The sequence below is a fragment of the Pavona decussata genome, unplaced genomic scaffold (assembly GCF_977016875.1).
Source record: "Pavona decussata unplaced genomic scaffold, jaPavDecu1.1 SCAFFOLD_202, whole genome shotgun sequence".
NCBI classification, from domain to species: Eukaryota; Metazoa; Cnidaria; class Anthozoa; order Scleractinia; family Agariciidae; genus Pavona; species Pavona decussata.
The window spans coordinates 1,204,479-1,224,458 of NW_028145610.1; the positions used below are offsets into that span (position 1 = coordinate 1,204,479).

Consider the following 19,980-nt stretch of genomic DNA (forward strand, 5'->3'; position numbering starts at 1 on the left):
AGATTTCTGTTGCGCAGATAACGAGGAAGGAATTTAGCGCTTGCGTAAAAATCGTAGAAAATGAAAACAGTTCTCACAGTTTAAAATGAATGAATACTTTCCGGGATACAACCTGCCCAACCGAACAAAATTTAATTTTATTTAGTCTGCATTTTATCCCTGGTCTGCAGTGTTCAGTCTGCATTTTACGCAAAAAACAACATACCCTGTACAAAGCATCACACCATAAAAAAAAAGCGGGGGCAGCTTTAGTGAGAACTATTACTAGTAGTATGTGATTAATGAAGTACATGTGAGCAGGATTTTTAAGCCACATTATAGATAAGGGAGAAAAAAGTATTTTAGATTCATGCACATGCGCCGAATTGTGAAACCCAGTTCCACACAAAATCTACATTTAACTGTGGAGTGTTCATTTCTAGTTGCGATCATAAATAAATGATGGTAATTTAAATTAATATCAATTCAAATAACCTACAATTTAATAATCTTTAATTCCTGTCTCAGTAGATGGCGCCAAATGCTTTCCTGAATAATGAAATTTGATATGTACGTACAGCACTTGGACGTTTGCGATCTAAGACATTTTTTCGCCAATACGAAAGCCAAAGGACTTCGTTACAGATACTATACACTATATTCTGTTAATCTTTGGGGCTTTATCTACCTGTTCCTCTATCATGGCTTCCGATCGCTTGTTCCTTTCCTTGATCGGACGAAGCCCAATCACTGGTTTATTTCCGACAGACATCTTTGTCTCGCGGTCGCCTCGCATTCGCGCCCTTGGTGTAGACATGACCATTAACTAGAAACACCTTGGAAAACTATCCACGACAAAAGATTCATTCATTTCCGACAGGCGGACAAATGCTAGGCCCGTGATTTCTGCTGAAGAGGAAAGGCAAACTCTTTCGTCACACCAAAACAACCCGCCAGTTTGTGACCGTTTCCATGACTTCACTGGCCTGGGGCGGCCTGGTTGCATATTGAAGGCCTGGTTACATAGCCGTTCAATCACGTGGAATAACTTTCAAAATGGCGGCCGCCGGTGAAGAAGTTGGAGACCAAGAAGTTACTTTTAAATCCCTTGTAAGAAAGCTTCATGATTGTGAAGTTATATACTAGCCTATTCTAGGTATTTATTGAATTCTAGTGAACTTATATTGAACATTTTTCCTAGGGTGTAGTGGATGTTCTTTGCGAAGCATGCCAACAGTTGGGATGGAAATCGCCAACCAAAATTCAGAGAGAAGCTATTCCAGTGGCTCTACAAGGTAAGTAGAAGACGTTATCCCTGTATCTTATTTATAATGTGCTCAAACCAGTGGAGGAAGATTCTTATGGCAAGACCGTTTAAGCTTGTGCTTCTAAAAAAACTGTACATGTGGTGCTGTGTCGGTGGGGAGTAGTGGTAAAATGCGAGACTCGCCGAGACGCCGAGACCCTCATTTAAAATCCGAGACCTAGACTTATAGACCAATTTACAAGCAGAATTTAAATAAGCCTACATGTTGCATAGTAACGATTGCAATGTTGAGCCGTTCATCACAATTATTCTTTGTTTAATTGTTTTGTTGTAGGTTGTTGTTTTTTGACGTTTCATTTCAGACTAAACTTTCGCTTGGTAGTGTTTAAATTTCAAAATACGAGATTCTGAGACCCACTTTATTTATCATGAGCCCGAGATTCCAAGACTCTTGTTTGAGACAACAAGATGTTGAGACTCACCAAAACTTTGCCGAGACCCATCATTTTTCAAGGACCATTCTCTACCCCTTAGAAACGAATGTTTGGTTTTATCAACAGCATTGAAAAGATATTTTGGCCACAGTAAGGAGATTTGAGTGCTCTTTACAATGGTCAGACTACCTTATAAACTCTGTTTGTAAAACCAAACATTCATTAATAAGATATTTTTTTGTGCTGATCTTCTGATCTTCCTTGAACTATTTTTCTTGGTAGTGCGCAAGACTTTAAATTTCAAAATACGAGATTCTGAGACCCAGTTTATTTATCACAAGCTCAAGATTCTGAGACTCTAGTTTGAGACAACAAGATTTTGAGACTCACCAAAACTTTGCCAAGACCCATCATTTTTCAAGGACCATTCTAGACCCTTAGAAACAAATGTTTGTTAAATTATTTTGGCCACAGTAAAGAGATTCGAGTGCTCTTTACAGTGGCCAGATTACCTTATAAACTCTGTTTGTAAACTGAATATTCATTAATAAGAGATTTTTTTAGACCGATCTTCTGATCTTCCTTGAACTATTGGTCTAGGCAAGGATATTATTGGTTTGGCAGAAACAGGTTCTGGAAAGACAGGAGCATTTGCACTGCCAGTTCTTCAAACATTACTTGAAAACCCACAGAGATTGTATGCACTTGTACTTACACCAACAAGGTTTGTCATTTATTTACTTTTAATTAGTAATTTCAATAAAAAAAACTAAATTGATGAAAGCAGGGTGGTCAAATGGTGAGAACTGGGATCTTTCACTAAATTGTCAGTGCTGTGAGTTTCATAGTAGGCCTCAGAACCTTGCTGCTGGTATTTATGAATATTTTAAACACCAAAAGGGATGATTGCGATCACATTGTAAAAATACAACAGTTGTCATTAGTTGAGTTTTGAGTTTATGTTTTCATGTACAACGTATTGTATACCTGCCAACTTTTTCTGAGTGTGAGATTTTTGCCTCGTCATGACCAGGATTTCCGAAAACATCCGAGCCACTTACAAAGATTACCGACAATTTTCCAAAGACTTCTGAACGTTGCCGAAAATAAACGATGATATTCTGACGACCTTTCAACACTTACGATTCAAACGGATTGTAGGCATTTGAAAGCTTTTGCGATTGTTATAAAGAGCAAAGAAATAAGACATAACAAATCTGAAATGAAACAAAGGTTTTTTAGAACAACTCCTCCGGATTCGTGAGTCAGGCGTGAGAAATTGTCCTTGATGCGTGAGATCAATGTCTGTAGTCCCCAGGCGTGAGACCCACGCATTATGCATGAGAGTTGGCAGGTATAGTATGGTAAGGTTGATTACAGTTTGTTAGTCAATTAAAAACTTAATTAGACCACTGGTTTTGTGCTTCTCTGCACGTGCAGAGCACTTTGAAAGAATAAACCTTTCTCCTGTTGGTTTTCAGGGAACTAGCATTTCAAATCTCTGAACAGTTTGAAGCACTAGGTTCAAGTATTGGAGTAAAGTGTGGTAAGCTGATGTAACAGTTCATATTGAAATAAAATTAATATTCATTCCGTTAAAGATTGAAACAATAATATGTGTACTTTATTATTATTGTTGTTGTTATTATTATGTTCCTGTTCTTGTTATTATGTTATCATCAACTAAGTCTCAGAGGATTTCAAGTTTCTGGAAGCAATGTCTGCTTTTGTAGGATACTTCAGGGCTTGGTATAAATGCAACAAGTTGTCTGTACAGTCGAACCTCGATTATCCGGACTTTTTTCTCTGGTCCCAATTTTTTCATGAATATTAATTAGTTGTTATCTTGAAAACTAAAAGTCGCAAAAAGCCCAATAATCCTTTCAAAAGACAGTTGATACAGCATATTATCCTGTGCGATTTTCAAAATTCGCAAGTGCAACGAGACAATACCCGAACTAAAAGGTTTATTTGTAAATACATACAGGCTGTGTAGACTTCACAATTAAAATGATGTTTTCTTTGCTGTAACCTTTTGTTTACATTTATATCTCATTAATATTCATATTTTCGATTATCCAGACTCTCGATTATCCATACTATTTACCGAGGTCCCGATGAGTCTAGCCTGCAGAGTGGGCGTATTTGGCGATACGATAAAGGATACGAAAACTCTATGCCGCCATCTTGGAAGATAAAGCTGAAAGAGGGTTGGGGTGAGGCCAAAAAGGATTCCGAGGGAGAGGATGACGGGTTATAAAAAGAGGAGGGGGAGGGGAGAGGAGGGGAAAAAATATGCCTGCCCGCAAACATTGTTCGTTCGCAGAACCTGCCGCCGAATGGACGGGGGCTCTGATTGGTGCGGTTGGTAGCATGTTGATTGCAACCTGCCAATCAGAAGCACGTCTGTTCGCAAAAGGAAATATGGCGGACTTGCGAAGCTTCGATTGTGCTCTCGAAGAAGCTCTTTCGTCTCTCTCTGGACACGGAATATCGCTTGAATTTAGGCTCGAACAAAAGCAAGCCATTTATACGTTGTTATCAAGGCGAGATTTATTGTTTTTTTTCCCTCTCTGCCACGTCCCTTACCCGCCCCTCCTCCACTAGTCCCAATTCTCTACGCATCCAAAATGGCGGCCTTCTAACGCCCGTTGGAATGCACCCAAAAACGCCTGCTCTGCAGGCTACGACGAGTCCGGATAATCGAGGTTCCACTGTACTCATTAATTTCCCTTTTGGAAATTTTTGTAACAGCTGTTGTGCCTTCTCTTTTGTGTGAACTGATTTTCCGTTCAAGTTGATTTAATTTGAGGGTAAGGGGTTAGTCTAAGAAAATGTGGTGCTGTATCGATGGGAATTGGCCACTGTAAAGAGATTCGAGTGCTGGCGTTTTGAGCGTTAAGTGTCACTGAATACCAGTTGAGCTGTATCTTCCCATTTCTGCAAATCTGCCAACTGTATGTGTACTAAGGCACAATGGTGTTCATTTGCTATGTACAGCTGTGATTGTTGGTGGAATAGATATGATGTCACAAGCCCTCATGTTGGCAAAGAAACCACACATTATAATTGGTAAGTTAAATGGTGCAGGTAGTACTCTGAGCCTTGCTAGGGCTAATTGAACTTCTTTTACAGTCAATCCAGGCATAGTTAATTGAGGGACTGGTTATGAAACTTTGCCATGAAAACAATGGTGCTGCAGTTTATGTTGGAAGGGCCGCGACCGTGCACAATCCTTTGTTTTAACGTTCACACCACAGTTGAATATCTTAGCAGGAACGTTTTTATTGGTCAGTTGTTCCAACACATTTCAAAATCTATTGTAGTTTGTGCACGGTCAAGGCCAAAATCGCTAACAAAAACATATAACAAAGGAGTTTGTCAAGCTTCATAACCATTGCCGTTTATTAACTATGATCCAGGTCACGCATGAACAGTATTTCCAAGAATGAAATGAACATTCGAATTTCTCTTTGTAATGTTTGACGTGTGAATGGAATGTTGGACAATTCTCTAAAAATCTTTCCGAAAAAGATGCATTAACTGAAAAAAAGATTCAAAATACTTGGGAAACCATTGTTATTCTTGAAATATTCAATTTTGCAATGTAAAGAAAAATGCATAGCTTTATACTGTCAATAAGCTAGGGAAATTTATACGGGAACTCAGAAATCTGGTTGGCGATTTTCAAAACTGACATGTAAATTTCAAAACTCCGTTCAAATTTCGAAAATGCCGTTCACGCGTGACCTGGCATGGGTTGACTGTAAAACAGCACTACCTGTAGCCTGACAAGCTGTGATTATGCGGTTAAACAAGCTGTCAGTGCTTTGTCTAAATGAGGAAAGTGGAACCATTATCAAGTAAAGAATGACTAACAGAAAAGATAATTTATACAGGAACTTTCTGTATAAATTATCTTTACTGTTACATTCTTTACTTGATTATGGTGCCAAGATGACACTGAAATGTCGTTCCGTTTTTTAGCTTATTCTTATCTACACTGTATTAGTCAACAACAATGTCAAATTATGTTGCACACATAGCATTATCCTGTAAAGTCAAAGGTGCCTGACTAGTATTATTACAGGTAACAAAATAGATCAGTTTATTGTGAAAACAGAGACATATAAAAGAAATATCAGTGACAATCTTAATTTAAAATAATAAAGATTTTCCATCAGTGTCAAAATGTTTAAAAGAAAAGTTTTAACTAAAGATATTTGTCTTTTAAAAGTTGATACAGAGGCTGACTGTCTAAGCCTGTAAAATGAAAATTTTGTTTACTCTATTTTCCTTTCAGCATCACCAGGAAGGCTAATAGATCACTTGGAAAACACAAAAGGATTCAACTTAAGAACATTAAAGTTTTTGGTAAGTTGGAAAAAAAACATACCTCAGACTTTGCGATATTTTACTGGGGATGAATTTTATGTGTACCATTTTAGTAATTTGACTGATCTCAAATTCACTTGATCTTGTCATTTGTGAAGGAAACGGGTGATTTCCGATTGTACATGATTATTAGGTGTGTTGATTAAGTAGTTTGATATCTTATTATCTGTAAGTTAAGATTTAGTACAATTAGTCTGAATTGAATTAATAGATATTTTTTTAGCAAATGTAAATTAGTGTTTTTGTCTTCTAAATTTTATAACATGACCCCACAATTAAATAAAAAGCATTGTATTGTATTGTATTGTATTGTATTGTATTGTATTGTATTGTATTGTATGTACCTGTTTCTAGTACACTAAAATAATAATGAATTCACACCCAATACCATATAATTTCCTGTCAAGTAAACAATTTATTATTCTCATTCAGAACTTACAGCGGACTGCTGTATCCTGCATACATGAAAATGAGGCTTTACAGATGTAGTTACAATGCTTATTATCACACTATTTCCCCCCTCCCACTTACCACTTGTAGAAAGTGGCTGGATTTTAAGGGGTTCCAATTCTGTAATCATTATCTAATGGTGATTGGTCAGCTTTTCTGCTCTTTACTGTGAAGAAAATCACAACTTGATATTTGTATGTGTTGATTTTTTTTTTTTTTTTTTTTTTTTTGCAGATTATGGATGAAGCTGATAGAATATTAAACCTTGATTTTGAAAAAGAGGTCGGTAAATTGTGCGAACATGTTAATTCAAACAGCTACTGATTTTGAGATGTTGTTAGTAGTCGAAGTGTTGTGAAATGACAACTGATGAAGTACTGTCAAAGATAATCAATATGATCAGATGGGTCATCCAGGATGCCCAATCCAAATTTTAGGGTAAAGGTTAGCCAGGTATGGAAAATGTAACATTACTTGTAACTTGTACATGTGAAATCAATTTGTATTTGGTCTTTGTTTTTGAAGACTTAAGTAATATATTCAGAAGGAGTGGCAGCACTATATCAGGGCGGTATTTGCAGACTAAAGCTGAAGGCAAGAATTTATAAATTGGATGCAATACAAACACAAATTTTGTTTATTACTTCTGATCAGTACTTGAGATATGTCCAGAAATGCACGGTAATGATATGCATGAACTGTATGAGAGACATCACAAAGTGTCCCCTACCCAAAATTCTTAATAAAACACAAATAATTCTGTCAAACATGAAGTCAAATGAAAACGACAAAAACACCTGTCTTATATAAAGTACCCACAATCAGGGTTAGGTGCATTTCTGGACATAAGTGCAGTACTTCTGACAGGAATGCATCAAGTATTAAATTTCCATGTTTACAGACTATCTTTAGTTACCAAATAAATATAAATCACTTAAGGGAACTAAAATTAACATAATAATAAATATTACTTTTTTAGTAGGTTTTAGTAGGTAATGAATTAAATTGAAAATAAAAAATACAAGTATTTCCTATAACGTACATGTACATCAGAGAATACTTAGAACTGATGTATTGTATGTTACAGAAATTAGCATACGTTTACTGAAGTGCAAAATTATAAAATTGTAGGTTGACAAGATACTTAAAATCATACCCAAAGAAAGAAGAACATATTTATACTCTGCTACAATGACCAAAAAGGTAAGAAATGTATTTGTTACAGCTTTTTTTCCCTTTACAAATGAAGGGCTGGGAGCATAACCGACTTATGTCGAATTTCAGCCCGTTTTTCGATGTAGCTCGGATTTGTGCAAACTTTTGTATGTGAACTGCAATTCGATTGAAAACCATTGTCCAGTATTTTTTCACGCCGCTTTGTGTTTCGTATTAATGCCATTGAGAAATTTTACCATCTTGTAAAGATATCTCGGTAACATCATAGACACTGGATGACCAAAAGGACAATGCACTGAGGATTAAATACTTGTATTCAATATACACTTGTTGTCTTTGAAACACGGCACACGAAAGCGGTGTTTTTCACGGGAGCAGCGAAAAGAATGCTGTCACGCTTTTATTTGATTCTGTTACAAACTACTACGTACGTGACAGGAATGTCCGAAATGTAAACAGTTACATCCTCCAAGAGAAAATGTGTCCATTTCCTGGCGTAGAATCCAGCGTTGTCCCGTTTGTCGACATATCACTCTTCATAACGCAAAATACTAGCATTCTACACGATTAACAGGAAGACATGTAGCCATTTCAACGATTAACAATGATTAACGGCAGTTCTATTAAAAGGTAAAGACTATCTATTCTTTTTTACGAGCAGTCGGTGTTAACCATTGAAAATCTATGTTAATCGTACTTTTATTGAATCATTGCCTTGAAATTGTCAAGTTAATCGTTACATACAGAATTTCAACTCTGGCAAACCACAACTAAGGCTTGCAAAACACCTTGCACATGGCGGGATTTGTCTCTGATGCTCCCGCGGGATTTGATAATCGAATTGAAAAATTCATCACGGCACAGTCATCACTACCAAGGAGGGATTCTTTGGACAACATTTCCACCAGTTCCTGTGAACTGCATTCCTCAATTTCATAACTTTTCAAAAGATCCATAGATGTCGGTGCATTTACAAACTTCACCAAACAAAAGCGAAACCAACTAGCCAGTACGATACGCAAGTTGTTTATCCCCACTTCCTTGATCTATTTTGGGCTTGTTACAAGCCGCAAAAGCAAACCATGATATCATCTCAAACGTTACTTATAGAAACAACAACTGGTGCGACTAAACACAGCTCGTGGACAGTGGAAACTTTTAGCCTACCGATAATTTGGAGAACGAGTCTGACGTGGACAAAACCTATCAAAAATTTGCCTTCCAAGCGCGTTCACTTGTAGACAAGCAAACTACCAAATACCCCTCCCCCTCCCCCTCCCACTCCCCCTGACTCAATGTTGTCTTTTGGGTCACAAACAGTTTCCTGGCAAGCATCACTTCCCACATCAACATTGCATAAGGGGGAGGGGGGAAGGGAGAAGTAACTGTTGTAGAATTATGAAGGGAGAAACAGTAAGTGAGTGGTTTTTTGGCTGTCTGTGTTCGGTTCTCATTGCATAGGGGGGGGGGGGGGGGTGGGAGGGAGAAGTAAGCAAGTGTTTTTTGTTCTGTTCGTGTTTGGTTTTGTCAAGGAGTTTTGTCCACGATTGTTAAACCGTGAAATGTTTTCCAAACCAGGGAGAGCCAAAATTCAGACAAATCCGTGCGAAATCGAAAGCTGCGCTAAAATTCGACATAAGTCGGTTATGCCCTCAGACCTTCAAATGCTGACAGCATGTTGGCTTTGTACTTACTACATGTACAGTACATTAGGCTCAAGTATGCTCCAGAGGACAGCCGTTCAGATATACTGTACATGTAATGATCTCTGGAAAGATACTTTCTGGAAATACATGCTTTGTTAGCGAGACTTGCTATGAGTATGATAACAAGAATTTTATTTTGTACATGACTCTTAATATTAAAGATGTTTAATCACCACATTCCCATATTAAAAAAATGATTACAATGTGTTTACAATATCTTGAAAAATTACAAAAACCTCGTTGGGACTGGAGTTTACAATATAGTAATTAGAAATGGTGAAAACTGGTAAAATCAATACAAGAATATGGAAAATCATACTAAACCTAAGAAAAAATCGTTAACTAAGAATAACATTCAACTTTTAGCAGATGTTACATGTATGTTTGCCATTAGGATGGTCTAGGGAAAAAGCTTCATTTAAAACAGTCACTTTGGTGATTTTTCTTAGGTTCAAAAGCTTCAAAGAGCATCCTTACAAAATCCAGTGAAGGTTGAGGTTGCAACAAAGTGAGTAACAAGTGTTCTTACTATAAATTAAATTTGAAAAATGAGCTCTCCAAGGTGTTCTTTGTTTCATATTCATGGTGTAATGAATGTGACATCTTTTCTGGACAATTTTATACTATCAAGTTTTGAAGTTACAGTAGTGTAGTTTTTATGATATAATATATTTATTGAATCTCATACTGATACATAATTTTCTATCTTCCCAGATATACAACGGTAGACAAACTACAACAGAGTTATTTATTCATTCCAAATAAATATAAGGTGACGTTTACCTTGCTGCTCTTTACATGTGTTTCTGCAACATCTTGAACTGATGTTCTCTGAAACATGGACATTATTATTTTATGAATTGGCAAAGATGCTACTGACTGGTTGATCAAAGAATGATCAAAGAAACATTTGTACCGTACAAACAATTTTTTTCCTGTCTTAATAGGCCTCATATCTTCTTTAAGGTCTTCTCACCATTTGTATAGTAAAGTATTCAAAACAAACAATAATAAAAAAATGTGTAAACAGACTAATCATGTACCAATATACTAATACAATATATTACATGTACTGTAGCTCTGAGGAACATATGGTCATTATTCATTGGTTTTTGTCACCAGACCAGACTACTTCTGTCAGTAAAATGTGATGCAGGCATTTTTTAGATCTAGGCCGGGTTGTTCGAAAGCTGATTAACGCTAATCTACGATTAAAAGTTAACCAAGGTTTTCATCTCACTCTTTTAAAAGTGGTTTTAAAGCCTAATTTCAAGCTAAAGGTAAAGAAAAGTCTAAGTCAAAAATGAAGCCAAAAATCTTTTGGAATAATCTTTACCGATTAGTAATTAAACTTGAATCAAAGTTCACGTTAATCCACGATTAGCTTAATCGGGCTTTGCACACTTGGGCCCTGGGATCTAGTGCTATGGTACGACACAACACAAAAATATTTCAGTCAAAAATATATATTGTGTAGCATTTGGTAAAACCTATCAAATGTGAGATGTAAACACTGGCTTCAACATTAATAATTTTATGTTGTTTTCCTTGTGTTCTGATTTCCAGTTTAATTGGTAACAGCACTATTAAATCAAGTGTTTGATGTGCCTTTAACTTGTACAGTGACGATTTTTGGCTAATACGGTTTTGCCATTTGTATATACAGGACTGTTATTTGGTGTCTGTACTTAATGAATTGGCTGGAAATACTTTCATGGTGTTTTGTGGTACATGTAATAATGTGCAGAGGTAAGGATTTTAAGCTTTTGTCTTCTTTTCAGCTCAACAACGACTTTTAAATAAAGCAAACTCGTGGTCATAGACATAATTAAAAGTAATTCTACACGTGTTCATTCATGATCAGATAAATAAATAAAATAAGTAACCTTTATTTACCCTTGGTAGTGTTTATACGTAGCACAAGTGCTTGTGGGACCGAGCATTAAACTTCACAAAGAAATAAATATGATATAAACTTTTTAGGAGATCTCTTTTTTTAAATTAAAAAGGGCAGGAGGGAAGCACAGACTTGTTATAATATAAAATATTATTCTGGGATCTTTTCTTTCAGGCTAGAGAGATTTACAAAATAATGTTATGATTTTTCACTTCATCTATAATGTGTTTACAAGTTACTGACTAAACAGAACTATTAAATAGTATTTTTATCATGTTTGTGTTTGCCCTAAAGTTGCTTTTGCTTGTAGAGTAACATTGATGTTGAGAAATCTTGGCCTTCAAGCTGTGCCTCTTCATGGACAAATGAGTCAGGTACATATTTATTAGGTTCTTTTAAAATTGTAGTTTTGTTTACAAGTTGTGGGTTATGTGAAAGAAATGTAATGTTATGTTTTAAGCCTGGTAATTAAAATGATAGAATGGTGTGTTTTTTCAGTCAATGACAAAGGCAAACTTGGAAAAATAAATCTGAGTTTCCCAACAGGAGTCTAACCTATAATTCGCTAGAGCCCCTTTTCCAGCTTTTGTTTCATCTGCCCAGAAAAGGCGACTACTCTCCCAGGGTATCGGACGTATGACCTTCCAATAATTACTAGTTTGGATGTTTTACCACTGAGCCACAGGAGACTCATGGGAGCTACACTGTGGGGCCATTAAACTAAGTCATGGGACAAACATCCTGCATACTGCTAGGATTGAAATGTCAATGTGTGGCATATGCGCATTGAAAGGAAATGTGATGTAATTTTTTAAGCCTGGTGAACAAATGAGAATGATGTATTATTCAGTAATGACACGAGTGCTCCTGACCTATCAGGAGTCGAACCTAAGACCTTCTGATTACTACAGTGTAGTTCAGATGTTCTGCCACTGAGCTAAAAGAGACTCGTGTGAGCTAGGCAATCAAACTACTCACAGACATCCTGGGTCCAGTTGTTCAAAGGCCGGATAACTTTATCCTGTGGATAAGTCGCTATCCGTCAGTTCCAATCTGTGCAAAGATTTCAGTTTTTCCTCTTGTACAAGCGAATATGCACACTCTAACCACAGTTAAGTTTGGGAGTGAACGAAAACCTTGGAAAAGGTTTTACGTGAAGTATATTTTAGACCCTGAATAGTGCCTTATCCAGCAGATAAAGTTATCCGGCCTTTGAACAACTGGGGCCTGCATACTGCTAAACTATGGGTTGTTTGGAATTAAAGCAGTATTGTGAATGCAATGGCAAACCGCGTGGAGTGACTGGAAAGGAAGAAGCATATCATTGAATTTGGTACAATTGCGGTGAATTTTTGCACTGAATCAGTGCAATGAATTTTCGGAGCAAGAAAAGGTTATTATAACCCTGTATATCTGCAGATTAATGTTTTCCAGCTTTAAAATGCTTTTATTAAAAAGTAGAATTTTTGGTTTCTTTTCAGTCTAAGCGACTTGGAGCTTTAAACAAGTTCAAGTCCAAAGATCGATCAATTCTGATTGCCACCGATGTGGCAAGCAGGGGACTGGATATTCCTCACGTGGATGTTGTGATTAATTTTGACATACCAACGCATTCAAAGGTAAATATTAAAACCTTGGACAAAGCAACATAAAGTTGTCTCTGAATACTTGTTCAGAACTGTGGAAAACTTAAACACTACCTATTTATTTGTCGGTGCGAGAATAGTACCCCCCCCCCCCCCCCTGTACTTCGTCTCCTAGGTCAGCTCTGTCATTACGGAGCTCTAGCAACGACGTCGGAGATTGCAACGAGAACGTCAAAAAACTCAGTAGGCCTTATAACCAAAGCAACAACTCTGCACGTGCATGGCACTTTGTGAAATTTCCTGATAGGACATTTTATGGACGACGTAAACACGCGACGACGAATTTTCGTCTCTTTCTATACTTTCTAAACTCCAGAAATTTCACCTACATTTGACATTTAAATCGAGTTGGAATAATCGCGACGACGTTTGAAAAATAAAACGCGAATTCATTTTAATAGTGACGTTTTCGCTGCCGTCGTCGTTGCTAAAGCTCCCTAATGAGTTTTTACAGCAGACACATGTTACATTGACGTTCACAGCTGTAAACGTTTTGTCGCTTTCTGTATAAAATGACCCTACAGCCAACAATATCACCGGCAAAATCCAGGATTTTTCAAGAATATTCAGTCATAATAATTATACAGGTGTTACGGGTTACTCCCTTTAATGCAACAACGACAACAACAACAACAACAACACTTTATTTCACCCCATTATTATTACAACAGAAAAAATAAATATATACATACGATAGATGGTAGGGGTGCTGGCTGCCCGAAATAACCAAAAAGTTAAAAATGCCAGGTAGCCAGCTGTAAGAAAAGATATTTAAATGTTAAGGTCAGGGACACAAGAACAAACACACATAAATACACACGAAAATAATAAAGAGACCCTGGGTGTGCACTATTTCTCTCAAGGATCGTAGAGCGGGTGAAACATCCGAGCACGTGAAAATTGACTTCCACGGAGAGACGGAATGCGTTTCTTTTTGTGATACAAACGGAAATCTTGCCCATAATCATAGGTTTTTATTGCAAACGAAGCGCAAAGCAGCGGGTACAACATTGGAGCAGTGTCTCCTGAAGGAATTCAAGGCCACATGCGAAAACCTCTGGTGAATCTGAGCTAAAACAACAAAAAGCGATGTGAAATGCGACATAGGTCGGTAATGCTCTGAGCCCTTCAATTCTTTCTTATGCCCCATTCACACCAAGGCTTAAACACGTTTAAAAGCTATTTAGTTAAACACAGTTGAATTGTTCCCTTCATAAAAGCTACTTTCGGATTTTTGTCGACTACAGATTTAGCACAAATAAAAGCATAAGTTAAAGTTTACTTGAATCCTATATCAAAGCCAATGGTTCAGCTTTCTGTTACCGATTTTCATTCTGTTAAACCTGGTTTAATTAAACATGTTTTGTTGGTGTGAATGGGGCTTTTGACAAGAAAGACAAGAAAGCACAGCGTTAAACAGATACTGCAAATTTAGTATAGGATAATGTGATGCCAGTCTGGACAAATGTCCTTTGAAGAAAAATATGTTCATGTATTTGCAGCCCTTGTCGTAATCGCATTTACATTATTTCAGGATTATATCCATCGTGTTGGACGAACAGCGAGGGCCGGTCGATCAGGCCGCTCCATCACGTTTGTCACTCAGTAAGTGCAGTTTATATTGATCGCCACACAAGTAGAGAGGTTTCGTTGTGTCATTTCGTTGATGTCAAGTAACGCAACAAAGCAATCAGAACTCACACAAAAAAATTATGCCCACAAACGCGTAAAATACTCGTTTGAGATACTTTTTCGTCGATAGTAATTTCGCGGTTACTTTGGTTTGGCCGTACTACGCCCTGTAATTGGTTAAAAAAAACTCGCGCCACTATCTCAACCAATGAGAAGCAAAACCAAAACCAACCGTGACTTACGCGTGCGCGTTTTCCCGCGCTTGACACCGTTCACATGTATCTGTTTCCAGTTCTGATTGGTTCGTTTGGTTTGATTGATTAGAGTGATAACTTTGATTTGGGTTTTACCACACTACACTGAAAACCGCCCTGAAAAAACAGATGTTGCTGGAATGACAATGATAATTGTAAGGAAGTTTCAAACTAATTTTTTGAGGAAGTAAAAATGGTATGCGCTCTAAGTCTGTTACAGCCTGGTGCAAACACGAGATTCAAAAGTTATTGTGAACCCGAACCGAACAGGCGAAGTTTTACACAAGCACTTTCAAATTATTCCAATCTTCCTCGAGTGTTTGTAACTGGTCATGAAAGGAAAAAGCGGCCATTTTCTGTTTCTTTTATAAATTGAAGTGACACAAATGTTACGTGGCATACGCAGCGAATGAGAGTGTAGCTGTACGCAAATCAAAATTTTAGAGTAGTTTTCATTTGAGTGTCGAATTCAAAGTAATTTGGCGTTTGCTTTGGTTTTGCTTTACTTGCACTCTGTCATTGGTTAGCAAAACTCGCGCCACTCTCTCAACCAATGGGAAGCAATAATAATAACCAATCGTGCCTCGCTCGCACGCGTTTTCCCGCGCTTGGCGCCGGTTACATGTACTTGTTTCGAGTTCCGATTGGTTCATTGCGTTGCTTACGTCTGTTCTGATTTGCTGGGGTGATAACTTTGGGTTTGGTTTTACGACACTCAAATAATGGACTCTATTGCTATCTATTGTGTTCCTCAATTGCAAAGAAGTGACAAAGTAAAGCTGGATTTCGTAACTCACGAGTAATTCTTTATTCTTTTGTAGATATGACGTGGAATTATACCAGCGGATCGAGCAACTAATTGGTAAGAAACTTCCACTGTACCCCACAGTGGAGGAAGAAGTCTTGTTACTGATGGAGCGAGTCACGGAGGCACAGAGATACGCTAAGATGGTAAGAGAGTGTAGTCTGCGTAGCTGGCGGTATTAGAAACCTTTAGATCCTGGTACGAGTAGAGTGCGACTACGAGTTTTTCCAATAGACAAAGAGTGCTCACGTGCGAACCAGTGTCGTTTTGGCGGGAAAACGAGAAAGCCATCGGCATTTTACTACCAGTTTTTGTGAGAACTGCGTAGTGGCGAAAACAAATCCTCGAAACGTAGAACGGGATCTCTTCTTTTTGGAATCACGAAAGGGCTCAGCTATCATTATTCAAAACAACTGCGTCAAGTTCATCGCCCACTTCCTGCGATATATCTCTTCTTTTTACAAATCTCGCACTCGTAGTCGTAATCGTACTTGAATCTAAAGGTCTCTATTGTCCTCGCGCTGATATTTGAATATAAAGTCTAGGCGATGGTTGGCGAAAGCCGCCGCGAGAAAATGGCGGGACTTAGCCTGCGTAGCTGGCGGTATTGTAGGCGCGCGCGAAATAAAGTTTGGCAGCGGAACCGCTAGAAGCGAGCGGCGAAGCCGCGAGAAATATTTCAAAGCCCCCCTCCCCATTGTCCTCGCGGCTTCGCCGCCAAAACTTTATTTCGTGCGCGCCTACAATACCGCCAGCTACGCAGGCTAAGCGGGACTTGAAATCACCTCCGCCCCATAACTCTCTCTCACAGCTACGCTGCTCAAACTTCGCCTTTGCCCAATCAATCCCGCTGCAATCCGAGTTAAAATAAAATTGAAACACCCGTCTCCCCCACTCAATGTGGACTCAAATGTTGTTAGAATGTAACTTGTTTTGTGGAGGAAGCAACGCTGAAAAGGGGAAGAGGGTTGAGATCCGGCAGTTCAAACTGTTTCAAGGTTTATATATAGCTGGGATTGTAGTTAGCTCAGTTACTACCTATGCAAGTCGAGTATGCAATTTTCAAAACCCATGGGTAAGCTGAAAACTTGGGTAAACGACAGTTGTTTTGCTCTTTTGACTCCAGTAGTATTTATTGAAATTGAAAGTGAGTCGAGTTAATATACACAAGCGCAGTATTGAAAAATTCAGTGAAAGAGTTAAATTTTGTGGAAAAAGGTTCGCGGTAACTTATTTTTAGCCTTGGTGAAAACAGTCGCAAACATTAGGGCGTTATTAGACACCAGGAATCTGTTTCTCAAAAGCCGGTCCCGAAAACTCTCTGGGCCAGAAAACTATTTTGCATGCACACTATTCCTAAGTACGGATTACAATAATACCAGTTTATTAGCGAAAAATACCATTGCACTAATAAAAATAGGCAGTCTCAGACTGCATGTGTCTACTGCAGATATGGTATAGAAATGTGATATAAAAGAATTGAAGAAAAGGGAAATAAGACTGAAATGAAAACGAAGAGGGAGGAGTGGAAATAGGATAGAGATAAAAAAAAAATGGTTGTAAAAATGTTGCACAGAATACTGGTGAGATTGAGATTAAGCTGATATCGTTTACCACAAACATTTTGTAAGAAGAGAACTGTAACTTTATTCTAACATAAACAATATATTATATAATCTTACAACGTGAACCACAACTTTGTACTGAAAGCAATGCAGCAAAGTTCTAAACATAAAGTACTGAAAGCAAAGTTCTAACCTGAAACGTAGGCATAAAATGCAACAGAAACTATTAATTAATCTATACTGAACAAATGAATGGCAAGTAGCATTCTTTAACCCTTTGACTCCTGTCGTGTTTCCATAGTTTTCGCATAAATTAACTTTTTCCTAGAGCGGTTTAAAATGCGCAGTAGATAAATAAATATCGTTGGCTTCCAAAATTAACTGCATATTAAACTGGAATGATTAAACAAAGTGTTTTCTGACGTAAAATGATATCGTTACTATTAATCATTTGCCGAAAAACACACTTGAATGCAAAAATATCTAAAATTCACGGCATGTTGATGAAGACCATTGGCATATCAAATTTCAACCCGCTTATGCAAATTGTCCATGATTACGCATTTGTCGCTTCTCAAACCCATATATGAATTGACAAAGACACAAAAATCAACAAAAAGTTTTTCCAACAAAACATTTTATTGAAATAAACGATGCATTTGCTATTAGAGGCCAAAACTTTCAGGGTTTTTTTGCGTGCGTGCAAACACGCATGTAAAATTTGAAGACACTCCGTGTTTGTTCAAAGCGATCACTCGCAGTAAATTCGGGCACGTTTGCGATGAAAATTACAGAAGTTACAGAATTCTGGTTCAAATCATCACTTAAACTATTTGTAAAAAGCAAATCAACATCGGAAAACATCATTTACCGTATTGCCGCCATTGTCCTGATCCGGAAATACAATCGCTTAGATCTCGGTCAGTCGAGGATTAGCGTCGGCTTTCGATAGGATTCCATTTGGGATTCCTGTGGCATTTACGCTCTTACACTCTTACACTCTTTCACTCTTTCACTCTTTCACTCAACCCGATGACATAGTGTCTACGCTTCTCTAGAAGCCGTAGACACAAAAAGTGAATTGCGGTAAATTTACAAATGTTTAAAAGTACATATCACTATTTAGGGACTTTGTTAAAATACTGCATTTTCAACTGGGCATAAAAACTGTTAAATATCAAATCAAAATAACATAGTCGGCAAGAATTTGTCTTAAAACGATTTGTATTACATTCTGGCAGTTTGTGCGCGTTCGAATTGCCAACGCTCGCGTAGTTTCATCCGCTCTGCTAGCGGAGAGGAGTCTTCAGTCTTTATTGACTTTGAAAGCTGAATTTCAAACAAGTCAACAATTTTGGAACGCTTTTGGAAGTTTGTATTAAAAATTGGCACCAATCGATAGAAAACTGAGTTGACAAAAATAAGTACCGCACTCCGGGAATGCGCAAGACCTTGCTACTTAAATTTAACGCAAAAACTTGCAGAGAATGTAGTCATCAGTTACTGATTGTTCACGCACACAGGAGCTGAGAGAAATCCAGGAAAAGAAAAAGAGACCTTTAGAAGAAGAAGGCGAGGGCCAAGAGATCAGAATGCCGAGCAAGAAAAAGAAGTTTGGCAACGCCGGCAAGAAAAAGGGAAAGAAATCCAAATAAAGCGAAGTTCTGGAGGAAAGAAACATGACATGCACATACTGTAGCATCAGCTCTACCAAGGACAAGCTTCCTTCTGGCTAGACAGCAATAACAATCGGCATGTTCTGTGTAGATCGCAGAGGTTCTTTTTGCTTCATAGGTCGAGTTTATATTACTTATCTAGAGAGTAATGTTCAGAAGAAACTCTTATTCTCCATTTGTCCGTCGATAGTCGCTGTATTTGTCCGTGATATTTTATTTAATAAAACCAAATTCTTTTGCTATCGCTACACTGCAGTGTAGATAGCTGTGCACTGGAAAAAGAAACACTAAATAATGACTGAAGTGTCAGTTATTTACAGCGTTTGAAATTATGCTTGCTGCGGAAGATGTTCCCAAAAATTAAATCCATCTTCAATGGCAAGCTTCAAAATTGCTGAATAGAGCGGTTTTCAGTTGAGTGTCGAAAGTAATTTCGCATTTGCTTTGGTTTTGCATTACTACGCTCTGTGATTGGTTAACAAAACTCGCGCAACTTTCTCAACCAATGGGAATCCAAACCAAACCGCGTTTTCCCGCGCTTGGCGCCAGTTACATGTATTTGCTTCGAATTCTGATTGGCTCGTTGTTTTGTTTAGATCTGTGGTGATAGGCCAGAGTAATTACTTTGGTTTTTTGTTTTACGACACTCAATTGGAAACCGCTCTAATAAGCAAGAATTCTTATACTACTGTTGAACCTCCTTTGAATAGACACCGTTGGTTAGGGGCTCTTTACAATGAAGTAGGGTAATTCTAATGGTAGGGTTTCCCTATCCGCCGAAACAAAGTTGTCCCAGGCTTACGAGCAATTTTAAAGGTAGGGTTACCCTAGAAGCAGGAATAACTCAAGTGTCACGATCAATAAAACCCACAATTCCTTGTGGGCTAACGCTCAAAACGTCAGTACTCGAAAACCAAACATTCGTTTCCACTCCCTCACCGACGCAGCACCGCAATTTCTTTGCAAACTAACCCCCTTACCAACAAAACTTAAGCCTGTTCTGGGCTCGATTCCCGCGTGTTAAATTTTCTGATTTAAACCAGTCACCGAAACTATTATCTGAGAACGTGGGACAGGCCATTAAAACTTGCAACGGAA

The 19,980-nt window shown here is 37.9% G+C and overlaps 2 protein-coding genes across 2 annotated transcripts in view; one reads left to right on the forward strand and one right to left on the reverse strand.

Annotated features, from left to right (window-relative positions):
* Positions 1-802, reverse strand: part of LOC146461028 (uncharacterized) — a 28,180-nt gene extending 27,378 nt beyond the window's left edge. The window contains exon 1 of the mRNA XM_085087490.1: positions 668-802. Within this exon, the coding sequence (XP_084943616.1) occupies positions 668-802 (135 nt within the window). The remainder of the gene's footprint in view (positions 1-667) is intronic.
* A 167-nt stretch (positions 803-969) lies between these two features.
* Positions 970-19,063, forward strand: LOC146461029 (putative ATP-dependent RNA helicase DDX47). Its single transcript, XM_085087491.1, has 16 exons — positions 970-1,089; positions 1,181-1,274; positions 2,281-2,404; positions 3,162-3,226; positions 4,681-4,752; positions 5,984-6,054; positions 6,760-6,807; positions 7,657-7,728; positions 9,857-9,915; positions 10,122-10,179; positions 11,074-11,156; positions 11,615-11,678; positions 12,786-12,923; positions 14,485-14,555; positions 15,658-15,787; positions 18,730-19,063. The coding sequence occupies exons 1-16, from the start codon at positions 1,036-1,038 to the stop codon at positions 18,859-18,861; spliced, it is 1,335 nt and encodes a 444-aa protein (XP_084943617.1). The 5' UTR covers positions 970-1,035; the 3' UTR covers positions 18,862-19,063.
* Positions 19,064-19,980: the final 917 nt, after the last annotated feature.

Coding starts and splice junctions, on each gene's coding strand:
- LOC146461029 (XM_085087491.1), top strand. CDS start 1,036: ATGGCGGCCGCCGGTGAAGAAGTTGGAGACCAAGAAGTTACTTTTAAA. Junction 2,405..3,161: donor CTTGTACTTACACCAACAAG/GTTTGTCATTTA, acceptor GTTGGTTTTCAG/GGAACTAGCATTTCAAATCT. Junction 10,180..11,073: donor TCATTCCAAATAAATATAAG/GTGACGTTTACC, acceptor TTGTATATACAG/GACTGTTATTTGGTGTCTGT.